General features: G+C 39.4%; 1 protein-coding gene across 1 annotated transcript in view; it reads right to left on the bottom strand.

Annotated features, from left to right (window-relative positions):
* Positions 1-11,388, bottom strand: part of LOC149781814 (cytochrome P450 4F5-like) — a 57,778-nt gene extending 46,390 nt beyond the window's left edge. Inside the window, exons 1-2 of the mRNA XM_089935986.1 lie at positions 11,178-11,388; positions 6,158-6,305 (exon numbers count right to left, since the gene is read on the bottom strand). Of these exons, the coding sequence (XP_089792112.1) occupies positions 6,158-6,305; positions 11,178-11,336 (307 nt within the window). The 5' untranslated portion in view covers positions 11,337-11,388. The remainder of the gene's footprint in view (positions 1-6,157; positions 6,306-11,177) is intronic.
* Positions 11,389-15,116: the final 3,728 nt, after the last annotated feature.

Here is a 15,116-nt window from a genome sequence, read left to right as displayed (position 1 = left end):
ACGGGATTGTACAAGTCCGTGGGAGGCAAAACTTTGCACTTGATCAAGCCTTCTATTGTCGAATGTTTTTCAGGTCGATGTGTTCCGTTAGCAATTGTGGGTGTCCTGCAGGAATGTGACAATATTTGCACACGTAGGGATACAGCGAACACACGTCCAAGTATTTGATTTCTTCTCCTTTCTCTTCGTCGGCTTGGTACCGCAAACAGGTGGCATTGGTCCTTCCTCCGTACAAACTATCCCTCGGGTTCAGTGGGTCCATGAACTGGTAACTTTCCACGAGGCGTTTAAACTTGGGATCGGTTTCCATACGGTGATCGTACTCGTGTTCCCACATTTCCACCACTTGGTATCCTTGCTGTTCTAACTTTAGGCGTCGCTGACAAGTGTCCTGGTACAAGTCTTCCATGGTTCGTTGTAAAAACTGATTTTTAGTGCCACGGTCAGGGTAACAGACGGGACATCCGTGAAATAAGCAACCGTTAAACTCGTACACGATCTTGGGGTTTTCTAAGTCCCAGCCATCGACCGAATACGTTCCGATGGTCTTTTCACCCCCTCCGTTGCGAGAATGCTGAATCCATTTGTCTTCCTTGTCGCACAAGTAATGTAACCAACGTAGAGCTTTGACCGAGTATTGACGTTTGACAAAGTTGGTCGTTTGAGGGCTGATGACAGCCACGGTGTTTTCAGGCATGAATCGTTGTCGATACACTAAGGAACATGCTTTGGCAATGGTGCAAGCTTCTTTCAAAGGATCGACCCCCCCCCCGCGTTCCATGAACAGTTCTCGAAATTTTCCACAGCAACGCCGTAAAATGTCCACGTCGGAACGACAATACTTTAGCATTTCTTCCTGAAAGTCGAAAGGGTCCGAGGCGTGAGCCTGGTACCAAGCGTAGAAAGCTTCTCGTTGTTCGGTACGCATGTTGTCGGGGTCGTAATAGTGAGCCTCAGGTAAATGGGGTAGAACGACGTGTTGATTGGCTTCCGTATTGAAAAAGTGTGGAAAGTACCCTTTAGCCATTTCTGTCATTCCAAACGTTTTAGGCATTCGGCTCAAAGGCATGGCCAAATAACTCATCGAATCTTTAAACTGTACTTGTCCCACTTGCATGAAAATGAATTTGGCTCCGTTCGAAGTCACTTTAGGACGCTCGGTGCCTTGTTCCGTATAGTATCTCAAAAGAAACTGTCCATCGTATCCGGAGAAATTGTGAGCCATCACCGTGGCATGACGATGACAATCTCCGTAACGTTCGATGTCCTCTTGGCTCCACGTCTTGTCGATGGGGTCTAAGACCCATTGGGCAAAATTGGCTAACGTGTTAGGTCCCCGAAAGATTTTTTCACGCCCTCCGGGAATCTTGCTGCAGTGAGGGCAATGACTGAAAATAGGTTCTTGAATGCACTTCTCGCACGCTCGATGAGCCACGCAGAAATTAGGAATGTGAATGCCGGTCTCTTGCATGCATTCGAAATCGAAAAAGATGAAATTGCCTTTCTTCTTGTGACCGTCCTCTTCTCTGGTAGAGGTTGGTATTTTTGCATGTAGCATTGGTGTTCCAAGTCCACGATTCGGTGACAAATGTGACATTTTTTCTTTCCTCGACATACGTGTGCCTTGGCAGTATTGGTACATATGCCTTGTCAACACGTAGGGCACAATCTCTGGAGTTGACAAGCACATTTCTGCTGTGAACCTTGCGTCTTCAGATGTTGTTGGTAACAGGCAAGGCTGACAAACGTGCGCAGACAAGTCGAACAATGCACTCGTTCTTGCCCTTCGTTCAGACAGGGTGGAGAGGCCAAAATCCTGAGCATTTCGATCCACAATGCTTGTGTTGCTCTCGATTGTTATAGCCATAGTCACATTTCTCACAGTAATAACTGTATCCCAGGAATGCGGTGATACTAGTAATGGTATCCAAATGTTCATCGTGATGATAGACATGAATATATTTTCCATCCTTAAAGTCTCTCCCTCGAAACAACAGAGGTCCGCGCACTTCTTGAGGGTGCACTTTCAAGGTGTAGCGTGGAGCTAGGACATCTTGCAATTTTTGCATCTCAGGAATTCCGCGGGGCGTGTCTTTGGGCAAGCCGGCTTGTTGTAACAGGAGTTCTGCTTCGTTTCGTTGTTTGGCTCGGTCCGATTGTCGAATGTTCTCCCAGGCTCTTTTCCATTCTGCCGTGTCGTTTTTGTCGGGATAGGTTCGTCCCACCACGAAAGCCCTGGCTAAACACATCTGGTCTTGAGAATTGTGAATTTGGACGAGGCTCTTTTTGGTGCTACGAAGACCGTTCACCAATAACACCTTTTTGCGTTGTCCGGTCCCTTGAGGAGGAGAGACGTGGGTCATGTCTAGTGCGGCTTTTCCATCGGTGATGTCAAACTGGTCATTGGATTGTTGTACGTGTTGAATCTTGTCCATGACTTTGGAAGCGGTCAATTCTGCAGGGCTGCTAAACTCGATCCAAACGGGGGATTTCAAGCCGTCGTGTTGTAGGAAAAGTCTCAAGCGATCGTCTTCTTTGGGTTGACATTGTCGCTTAAGTGTGGTGAGCAAAGAATCCCACATTTCGGTGATGAACCCTTCTGCTTTCTCTAACGGTACGTCGGACTTGAAATCTTTAAACTTCACCATGTATTTGTAAGCCGTGGTTCTAAATTTTCTAGAGGGACGCTTTTCTGTCTCTTGAATGGAACAGTACTTTTCAGGGTTAACTAAGGGTGGTGAACTTTGTTTAGATCAAAATTCTCTGGGTTCGGATTCTGGTTCACTCATGTCCTCTTGAAAACCACTGGCATGAATTTGTGCCAAGACTTCAGCCCTGGTACGAGGCGATAGATCACGTTTCTGCCTCTTACTTTCTTCTTCTTTCTTCTCAAATGAATTGGATCGTTTCATCTTGATAGCAAAACGTCAAATGACTAAAATTTAAACACCATGGGTTACTTTATAGTCATGGCAGACCAGCGTATATAAAGGGTGTGTGTCTTGTCCTTCCACTATTCATTTCACTCTCAAACCGAGCACAACGATGGAAGAGACTACACAGATCGAACGTTTCATCAGAGCTTTGCGAGGGGTCATCCGAAAATTCTCTTCAGACCAGCCGAGGGACAACTCACCCTCCTATCGAGATAAAAGTCAAGATACTTGCTATATCTGTCAGAAGAAAGGGCATTGGTCTTCAGAGTGTCCAGATCGTCAAAAAAGAATAAAAGGGGTAAAAAGAGACAAAAGTCAAGATACCTGTTATTATTGTCAAGAAAAAGGACATTGGTCTCCAAATTGCCCTAAGAAACAAGAGGAGTCAGAAGAAGAGAGGGATTCTTCAGATGAAGAAGAAGAGGAAGAAGAGGAAGAAAGCCGACAGGTGAAGAAAAAGAAACAGGAGAAGAGAAGAAGAAGGGAAGAAAGTGAGGAGGAAGAGGAGAAAAAGACTGTGACGGTGAAGAAATTCAAAAAAAAAAGTGAACAAAGAGACAGATTATGTCTATGAACTTTTTAAAGTGTTATGTTGTGAATTGTGAATTGGATTGTAAATATTTATAAAAGAATAAATTAGGTATAAAAAGGTAAGTGTCTTTGGGTTTTGATTTTAAAATAAGAACCTACACTCACACACTCCATCATTCACACGTACTATAGGGGTAAAATGTTTTTTTTAGTTATTGGCAATTGAAAGTCTATCTCTTTTCGAGAGACATGGGTGGCCCTGAAAAGGGCCTTTGGAGTAGGGGTGAGTTTAAACAATCAACTTTAACTGCCTTAAGCCTTTGCCACGGCCAAGGCCTACTTCTGGACTGCGTACTGTTGATGATGATGATTTGGATGAAATCACTAAGGGTGGTATGGTAGGCTTAGTCACAGAGTTGGAGTGTTTAGCTCGGGAAGGTCGTATTCTCTTTGGTCGTAATAAAGAAGTGTGATACATTTGTTTCAGACTTCTTAACTCCGCTAAAATGTCTAACAGTACCGTGACCGTTTGACTTTCACACCCTTGTTTCTTTGCTGCTGCTTCTTCTTGTTGTTGTTTTCTTCTTACCTCTTTTTCTTGCTGCTGTTGCTGTAGGGGAAAAGCTTGTTCCGCTTCCTTTTTGCTGTTGTGTAAATTTCTCCAATTCTTCTTTCTGTCTCTGTCTAAAATTCTCCACGTGCGGTAATGAAGGAGAAGGTGGCGAAGGTTCCGGAACAAATTCTTGCAAGGTAAGAAAATCCACAAAATCCCAATTCACCTCTTCTGAAAGTAAGTCCGGGTTCCCTTGGGTAGTCTCCACGGCTGGTGCACCCCAATTTATCGTTTTCTGAGTTTCCGTCATGTTGAAAAAACTGTCGAATGGATTGACTGCACACAGGCGCTAGCGAATCTATATAGGACATGTGACGTCACGGACTACTCTCTTCAGATTGGACGTGGGCTGACTGAATTTTGTAACGCGTGTTTGGATTGGTTAACAACTCAATCCGTTTCAATCCTCCCTCTCCCTATAAATAAGCGCAGTTCACTGCATTCCTTCACCTGTTCTCGGCACCCCAACATGTGGACCGACGTGCAATCTTCAACCCTTGTATCTTCTATGATGTTCCGGACGGACATACCAATGTATGTCCGATCCAACTGGACAGTTATCCACAGGACAGACACCAGCCTGTGGATGCGAAGAATATATGTGGAGCGTCAAGGATGCCTCAAAAGAGTCTTAATCCATGGCCCTGCAGTCAGGCGCAGCCTAAGGACAAGAAGAAGACCAATGCGGTGCTCTTTATGTTAATACACCCTTAATATTAACATAAACCCAAAGGCCCTTTTCAGGGCCACTCCTATATCTCGAAAAGATCTTGACTTTCATTGCCTACCCCATTTTTTAAATTATTTTTTTATTTTTTATTTTTTTAAAATAATAGAGACCCCTCCCTGTTTCAATTTTTCCCTGTTCCATTTTCATAGGCCCATCAGGTCGGGACCGTATTAAAATAGGGCCCCGACCCTGTTCCATTTCCCCTTGACGCTCAACAGGCCCACGATTTATTCCCATGTTCCATTTCCCCATGACGTTCAACAGGACCACCCTGTTTAAATTTCCCTTGACCCTCAACAGGCCCAAGATTATTTTTTCCCATGTTAAATTCCCTTGACCTTAAACAGGCCCAGGGTTTTTTCCCATGTTAAATTTACATAGACCCCATATCCCCCCAGGGTGGTTTTCTAATGGTAAGACCCTAGACCCTGAATCGCCCCTATTCACTACTTCTGTGGCAACTATTATAGGTACAACAATCGGAATTATTGTTATAGGCATATCAATAGTAACCGGTGCGGAAGGAGGCGCTGGTAAAGTCTATTCAGAACTTCTCGATGCAGAACAAATCAGTCTCAATACAATTAATAAACTCTAATCGATGACTATTCAGGATAAAATAATTAGCATTGCTGAGTTTGGCACCGTGCTGGCAGAAATGGAAAACCACCAGCAACTCTGAGCAGATACGGGACAAGGTACCGTCCCTGAAGGTCAGAGGCTAGTTACATGTAGCTGTACATAAAAAGGCACCGCTGAGTGACTCTTGAGTCCAGTTGCGAAATTTATTCCTAATAGGTATTTTAAGAACAGTACATAGAGAAAAACTTTAAGGAAAAGACCAACCAAAATAACTTTATCCTTGCCAGAGGATCTGACGGTGAGTAGCAGCACATGTTATGACGGGACAACGCTTTCCGATTCTACAGTCTAATTACGATAGCTATCCCTTCCAGATCTAAGAACATATAACCATATGGGAAAAGAATGGAAGAAAAAGAAAAACATCAACAAAAAAATTAACCATTGTTGACGCCGAATGAATGATCTCCGTGTATATGCTAAAGTTGGCAAGACAAAAAGGAATAAGAAGCGTACAAAAAAGAAGGAAAAATGGATTTTAACATGCGGGCTAAGAAAACAAAAACCAAAGAAAATATGGGAATTGCGGCGGAATATTCCATCAGAAAAAAAAAAGAATACAAGAAGAAAACGAAACATACAGAAAGTACAAGGTTTTTGCGGATTGAGGAGATAGGAGACGATTATATTTTTAAATAGAAGAACAAAAGGAAACAAACATAGAAAAAAGAAACATTTCCAAAAATGCATTGGTTTTAAACTTACCTGATGTCTTCAGAACTTGTTTCACGGTCGTGGGATGGTAGACGAAGAGTACGGGCCGAAAAGCTCCAAGCCATAGCACGTGGTATCTAGGATACTGTCGTCCAAGTTCTAGAATGCGATTTAGCAGTTCTGGTCCAGTCTTTGGAAACTAAAGAGTTAAAAATCACAAAAATACTAAAAACTGAAACGATTCACACAAATTTTCTATAACTGAGACAATAACCACAAAGTCGAATGGGCGACGCTCAAGCGTGTCGCAGAAGGAATTGTCTAAGTGCAATAATGACAGATCCCACGTAGGAACAAAATCCATCAAATGGTTTAGGAAATATGAGCTAATGAAACAACTTCAACCAAAACATTAACGTAACTTTTCCATGACCCCAAGGTCAAAGTGGCAGCACGCGTGCAAATTACTGAATTGTATCAGCTTCATAATGATTCATCCCAAATGTGAAGAGAATCCATCAAGAGGTTTAGGAAATAAACTCATGTGGGAAAAAAATTAGATGACTGACCTTGAAACTTCATCTTTTTTCAAATATTGCGAAGGAAACATTACCATCGTCATTGGTTGAACTGTATGGAAATTATTCACTTAATAAGTAAGCCTTTTCTTCTTCGTTATAATTCCAAAACGAAACACTATTTCTTGTCAATGTAAGTGTGGAATAGAATTTGAAGAATGTAACTTTTTTAAAAGTGATTTTGTAATTTCCCACCACGTTTTAGGAGCATTATTTTTAGAATCTGAAAAATGTGCATCAATGTTATTCATACACGGCTCTTCGGCGTATTTTTTCGTTCTGTTTACATAATTCCTGATCTGTTTCAGTTTATTCCTGTCGACTGACCTGCCACAACTGAGGACAATTTTTCTTTCTCTGTCCCTTTTCCTTATCATTTGTCTTAATTGTCTTAACCATGGTTTATCAGTGAAGCGAATACTTAAAGTATTACATGGAATACGCAAAGTTTGAGAATTCTAATAATTTGTTTGTGAATATATCGGTTGCAGTATCAATATATCTTGGTGCTGGCCAAAAAGCTGCTCAGTTAGTTCCTTTTATCAGAGCGCTACATTTATTAAAATCAGCTTTGCTGTAAAAATCCAGACACGATGCTAATAGACCGCATGGAGGTGCGCGTTGACGCTGAGTTCTATATTAGGAGCATCATGGTCACTAAATTCTATAGCAGTTTTTAAAGCGTCTGTGTGAATTTGTGGATTATATTTATACCACTACTTACAAAGATTGGATCAACGTAGGTTTTGGTGGTAGAAGGTTTGTAAACACATTTTGTAGGCTGTATCTTGACATAACATCAATTATGGATGCATAAATAGGTCTAAGTAAATCAGTGTTACAGGCCCACCCCCCAATAATAATATGTTCGTACGTGTCACTAACGGTATTAATTAAAATTTCAAAACTACTTTATACGATGGTAACGTAATCTCAATCCAAAATATTGCAATGTTATGACATTCAAAGTTAGAATCGTTCAGACGTTTGCAAAACAGCTTATCAGAAACGTATACCAGGATGCCGCCTCCTCATTTTTGTTACGAGCATGAACGTGTCAGTCCCTCCACTCCATATATGGAATGTATCATAATAAACGCTTTTAAAATAGACTTTTGAATCAAAATCATCCAGAATGGCTCGAAATGATTCTGTCTTATAATCTACCCCAGCATAGTAATAAACCACGATAGGAAACCATCTACAATGATTAATCGCACTGACATTACTCACACACAGTCCATATCCAAAACCAATGTGCCCTGCTCAGTTCAAATTCACTATTATCCCGTCTGCGTGTCGCGAAATCAATTCATCAAACTATAAGGAAATACTCATAAAAATTTTGTACACAGATCATTAAATCATTTTGAAAACGCTTTGTTCCTTACGAACTATCCTCATAGTTACAAAACGCATCAGTTTCATCACTATATTCGGACAATGCGTGGAAAGTTCGGTATGATAAGATTTTATCCTTAGTTAATAAACATGCTCCAATTAAAATCCATGTGTTAAGTTACACACACGCACACACACAGACACACAGACACACACACATACACACAAAAAAGTGTGGCAGAAAAATACAACTTAGCAAAACAATAAATCGTCTCTTATCAAAGAATGTAAGAGAAAATACTACTCTGGAAAGATCATTGGGGTTGTCTTTATAAATTTCAGAAATGCTTTAGCTACTGCTGGATACGATATTCTTTGAAAAAATTAGCTATCACTTTTCAACTACTGCAAACTCTTTGCCAATATAACAAACATGACTCGGTGTGTCAGTATTAGAAACCGCCCATCAGTATTAGAACTAGTAAGGCTCGCTTTCAGGCCCTACCCATTTTCTTACGTTATAAGCGATCTACCTCGATATATTCACTGATGACGCAACTATCCACCATTCGGGCTGCTCGGCATCTGTTGTCGATTATCATGTTCGGACCGATATTCAATCTGTTCATAAGTGGTGTACGCAAAAATAAAATACAAATTTAATCTATGAAAAACTGCTATAATGACAATAGGCTCTACTATGTAACCATCGAAAATTCTTGCACTCATACTTATGCTCAATGACTTTGAACTTGCCTATGTTTTATCTCCTCAGAATTGCTCGTTGTCTTCAATGATAACAATCTGCACCGGGACATACGTGTTATTCACATTCGTCCTTCATCAAATAAAGGGATTACACTAATGAAAACTCTTTTCAATTAGTGCGTTGCTAAAAATATTCTTAAACTATATTGCAACATATTTATTTTATAAATCGTAGATTACAGTTGCATTGATTGAAACAACTGCAGTATTTATGAAAATTTAAGATTACTAAATTGCTAAAATGATTAGCCAGTATTATTACGAAAACTGATATTTTCACATGAATCGACTGTATGTGACCGCTATCAAATTGACTGTATGTGATCAATATCAAATTACCTGCCATTTTGCGAACGTGTAGCATTGCAGAAAGGTTGCCCGATGTACAAAACTTACAATTGCTTTATACATGATTATCTTTTTAATGTCACTAAAGGGCTAATATATGACCGTGACCTTCATTCTTTTTCCAAAGAGTATATTTTTATTCCATGTTCTCGCTCGTCTTATTTCAATAGAGGTCTCGCCGAATAGGATCCAAAATTATGGAATATTATTGCTATTGAAATTAGAAATTCAACTACATATTGTCGATTCATTTATTTAGGACAAAGTCGACTACCTAGTGTAAATTCTTCTTCTTAGTATAAACTCAACTACTTAGTGTAAACTCGACTACTTAGTGTAAACTCAACTACTTATTGTAAACTCGACTACTTAGTATAAACTCGACTACTTAGTGTAAACTCGACTACTTAGCGTACGTGCAACAATTTATTGTACATTCAACTGCTTATTAGTGTAAACTCAGCTATTTAGTGTAAATGTAACTAGTTCGTAAACTCAAGAATTTAGTGTAAACTCAACCACTTAATGGAAATTAACTACTCTGTGTAAAGTACTCAGTGTAAAATCAACTACTTTGTGCAAATTTAATTACATACTGTAAATTCAGGTCCTTCTATAATTACTAATTTATGGCTCACCACTAATGGTATCCAAATTTTTCTTTTTCGGGAGGTCGCGGGTTCGAACCCCAAGCGAGTCATTCCAAAGACTTATAAAAATGGTACTAGCAGCTGCCTCGCTTGGCACTCAGCATTAAGAGGTTAGTGTTAGGACTGGTCGATCTGCTATCAAAATAACGTGACTTGGTGGGATATCATGCTACGTGTCTGTGGCTTGATACTCCCAGTGATAAATTAAAGACATCAATTACTATGAACTGTCACACTGCAGACATCGTAGCGATATGACTGGATTTTTTTGTTGTTAAAGCTACGTTAAAAATCCAAAACATACACACACACACACACACACGTATCCAGTGTGTATAAATTGTTATGGGGACGATTTAGGTTATTAGCTTAAATGCTAATCACAGCATCTTAAAATGGAGACATCGTTATCATTATCATCATCATTAGATACCAATTTATTGCAACCTTTCGATTTAAATTAATCGACTAAAATCCCAACAATACTTTATGGTTTGTTTATTTGTTTTGCTCAGTCCTCTTTCTTGACTCCATACACTGGCTGTTTTGTTTGTTTCTTTCCACCGTCCTCGTTCTTGACTCCAACACCGGCGCTTTTGTTTGCTTCTTCCCACCGTCCTCTTTCTTGACTCCAACACCGGCCGTTTTTGTTAGTTTCGTTCGACCGTCCTCTTTCTTGACTCCAGCGCCTGGACTTACCGCTAGGACAGTTGTTGTATGGAATAAAAGGAGGCGTGAAATAAGACATTACTCAACGATCCCCAGTCTCCTCATAAGCCGTGATCCATGGAAAACAGTAGATGTAAAGCAAGAAAATATATATTACCTCATTCCAAATATGTCGATCCGGGCTGATGAATTTAACATTGATTGCTTGCCTTGTCCTAATTTATTATCTTCGTCTGTGGGTCTTTGATAATATTATCATTATTACTTCTTTACATATTTCTTCCGGGATTCTTTTTTTCTCATCTCTTTCTTTCATACTTTCTTACTCCTTTCTTCCATTTTTCGTTGTATTTATTTATTTCTGTGTAGTACATTCACAAACCCGCATACACTCGTTGTAAATGAATATCTTGCCAGTAAAATAAGAAAACGAAAACTGAATCATTTAGACAAGAGACCGACCATATAACATGTATGGGGGAGCTCGGGATTTAGTATACCCATTATATTTGTTGATGAAAAAAAATGAATTAACTTCAGGTAAAAGATAAAATAAAGTGTTTCCTGCTCGAAAGAACGAGCCCATGCCCTTCCTCTCCCATCAACCCATAAATAAATCAATGATCGGTTCCTTACCAGATTTTGGCTCTAGGTCTAGGACCGAACAACATCTGTACACTAAAGAGAGAGAGAGAGAAAGAGAGAGAGAGAGAGTACCTTGTACATATTTCCCAGAAGCCAGTGTCTATCCTTGGGTCCGGGACAATCTTTGAATATACGTCTTAAATTTTTATACCAAACGATGAAAGCAACGATTTTGTAGAAAATATAGCCCAGTACCCCAACAATAAGGGTATTTAGCACGGTACTATACATGGTAGCAGAGACGGTAAGTTCAGAGAGACTGCCAGTTCATTTCAGGCTTAGGCAGTATATAAAGGTGTAGATAAGCGTACTTGACAGCCGTTTGCAATTATCATGATTCACTGTACGAAAGCGTGAACACAGTGTTTTTGAATTCTATCAAAATTTGGTGTAGATAAGTGTACTGGATAGCCGTTTGCATTTATCATGATTCACTGTACTAAAGTGTGAGCAGTCTTTTGTTGTTGTTGTTGTTGTGGGGTATAACGCCAGTTTTCAGCACACGATATGCTATACATGTCGGCCAGTATTAATGGTGGAGGAAGAAGAACCCGGGAAAACCCAGGAAAGAACCACCGACCCACGAGAAGCTACTGGCAAGCTTTCTCACATACCCACATTGGCCGTATCCGACACTTGAACCCACGCAGACAGAGGTGAGATGGCAGTGATCCATAACGAAAAGCGCTTTAGACCACTCGGCCACTCGCCTCCCCCCCCACCCCTTGTTTTGAATTCTATCCAAATGTGGACACTGCAGAAGAACATACAATCATTTTTATAAAGAAAATGAACCAGACACTGCATAATATTTGTCTAATAGAAAGGTATATAAATAATTGGACCAACGGACGGATGAGCGGAAGGACGAACAAGTGTATATATATTTTCACGGTGAATATATGCACATCGAGCATAGTAGACTGCTCATTAAATTATTAACTAAACACTGTAAAGTGCAACCATTATAGAAGCTTCGTCAAATTTCATCTGCAATAATGTCAATTTAATAACCTGCTACAAGAACAACAACTATGCTCGCAATTACTATGCTAACAGGAGGTCCCGGTGGCCGAGTTGTATACAATTCTCTCCTTTACCGATCACTGCAATCTCTCCAACGCTGCGGTGGCCTAAGTGGTTAGAGCGTCTGTCTCGATTCGGGACGTCGCAGGTTAGATCCCAAGACCAGTTCGATAAATGGCATGTAAGAAAACAAATCATATTTCTTGCTAAACCGTACTTTTGCTACTACTATCGTTGATGAAGGTAAACAGCATTAAGTATGCCAAAAACGGCCTCCCTGCTCGTCCACGGTCTCTTGGGACGATTCCAAACTATGACGACAAGCCTTTAATATTCGTGACAAACCTGCAGAACGAACCAAATGGGCACCTTAGCGCCAATAATGCATTATAGCACTAAAACAGAGGTTCTTCCCTTGCGCAACATATGTTTTGTTAAAGACACGATACTGCATGACAGAGAACATAGACATGCCGTGTCAAGGTCTGCTCGCATGCCAGAGGAAGGTACTGGGAAGGTTTGAGCTGTGTGGCCACACTGCAACAGAGATAGCATCAACCTTAGCATCTATAGGTTTAATTTGTCCATGTCCCACGATGTGTCCCAGAAATGTAAAACTAGCACGGCAGAACTCACTTTTAGATAAATTAACTGTTAAACATGCATCTGTGAGTCTGTCAAAAAATTTCCGAATCGTTGCTAAATGTTCTTTCCATGTGTCATTATAGAAAGAGGATCACTGTGATCAATACCTTCTGATTGATCCAAACAAGGAGTAAAAGTGACCTCATCAAAAGGCTGACCAATACATGTGTCAGCTAAAGGAATACTTTCCTTATCAACATCATTCTCAAGATCTTTCTTTGCCATAGCTCTGAAAACTGCACAAGCTGTAAATACATCAGGGAATTCTTTTTCAACTGGATCGACTTTCAGATCCAAGCAAGGATTGTCAGTTACAAGCGGATTAACCACAACCTTGTCTCCAGCTAGGTCGTTGGCTAGTAATAAATGAATGCCCTCAACGGGTAAAACAGAGACCATTCCGACTGTCACGGGTCCTGAAACTAAGTCTGATGACAAATTTACACAATGGAGAGGGACATCAACAAAGGCGCACTCTACTCCCTGAATATATATATATATATATATATATATATATATATATATATATATATATATATATATATATATATATATATATATATTTAATTTGTCAGTTTTAAAATTTTATTCTATTGTATGCTATTATAATGTAAATTTATTCACTATAGATGATACCTTTTTCAGGAAATGGTTTGATCTTGACTGTTAGTTTATAAACAACAGGTGGTGATCTAAATTCTGACCTGGGTCCAGAATTAGTAAACAAAGTTCTGTTTTATTCTAAAATGATTGGTTGTTATTAATGTCATGATGAAACTATGTGGGTTAAGAAGTAAACACTTTTTTTAATTTTTTATTCTGGGAATAAAATCATTGGTCTAATTCTGTGTATGTAATATAAACATGATCACATGACCCTTGTTGATGTTTTAGACAGACCATATAACTAAGTGTTTTAAAGAAATAACTTTTAGTAGAAGTTGGGCAGTTAAAGTGTTATGTTGTGCTGTTTAGAGCTATTTTCAAAAAGGATTAATTGTTATTTGTCTGGAAATATTTTGAAGAGTGCTCACACGGGGAAAGACATTGCTTACAAATTTAATATGGATTTTCAACACCGGAGTGCCATTATTTGTATTTCTACAAGGAACTGTAGATAAGCACAGTACTGACTACAACATACGTCATTGTCATCCATCTTGGATTTTACACCAGGATTCGCATTTGAAATTATTAGAACATTTATTACTAGGACTTTTGCAATTTAATTCGTGGATTATTCTTAGAATAATTTTGGAATTGATTCTTGAAACCGTACGTTTTTCTTTTCTTTTTTTTTATACATTTTACAGAATTTTCCAGGAAAATAAATTTTTTGTTAAATTTTAAAAAGCTTGTTTTTTTTTAACTCTTTCTGTGTTACTGTTTATTCGAGCCTAAACACGTAACATTATATATATATATATATATATATATATATATATATATATATATATATATATATATATATATATATATATATAAGGCATCGCGTCAGGCTCGATCCCCGCTTAACAAAGCTTGAAATCTTTAATCACACCATTGTCGTCAAGGTCTTTGGCTTGGCATTATTAGCCACTGCGTCAGGGACAATGTACTGGACATAACCGTAAATCTGCTGCTAATATCTGACAATGTACTGGACATAACCGTAAATCTGCTGCTAATATCTGACAATGTACTGGACATAACCGTACATCAGCTGCTAACATCTGACAATATACTGGACAAAACCGTAAATCTGCTGATAATATCTGACAATGCACTTGACAAAACCGTAAATCTGCTGCTAATATCTGACAATATACTGGATATAACCGTAAATCTGCTGCTAACATCTGACAATGTACTGAACAAAACTGTAAATCTGCTGCTAATATCTGAGCTGGGAAAGCAATATCTGGATTATGGACCTTTCAGGAATTGTGTGTGGAAATAATAAACACTGAAGTTAGCAACACTTACAAGAGAGCATACCAGATCCCTTGTTGCCACAGCTTCTTGGCTGTTCGATGTGACTGCACGACAAATCCATCAATAACGTACTGTGGGCCAAACATAATAGTCACCCAAAAGACGCTGAGGCATTTAAAGCTTCCCTGGCTTGCCACAATTGCCAAAAGGATATTGGAAGGATAGAGACCACTGACACATACCCGGTAAGTATCTCTGGAGCACCCACCGCAAATGTTACCTCCAGCTGCGAATAAGCCAGAAAAGACCAACGTGCAAATAGTCTTTGAATAAATGCGAGGCTACGACGGTTCCTTGCTGATGGGAACACTTGACAGATCGTCAAATGCCAACATTAACATCATATTCAGCAATATAGAAAAGTAT

The sequence above is a fragment of the Sinohyriopsis cumingii genome, chromosome 15 (assembly GCF_028554795.1).
Source record: "Sinohyriopsis cumingii isolate HCF-2022 chromosome 15, ASM2855479v2, whole genome shotgun sequence".
Lineage (NCBI taxonomy): Eukaryota > Metazoa > Mollusca > Bivalvia > Unionida > Unionidae > Sinohyriopsis > Sinohyriopsis cumingii.
This window is presented reverse-complemented; position numbering and strand designations above follow the sequence as displayed.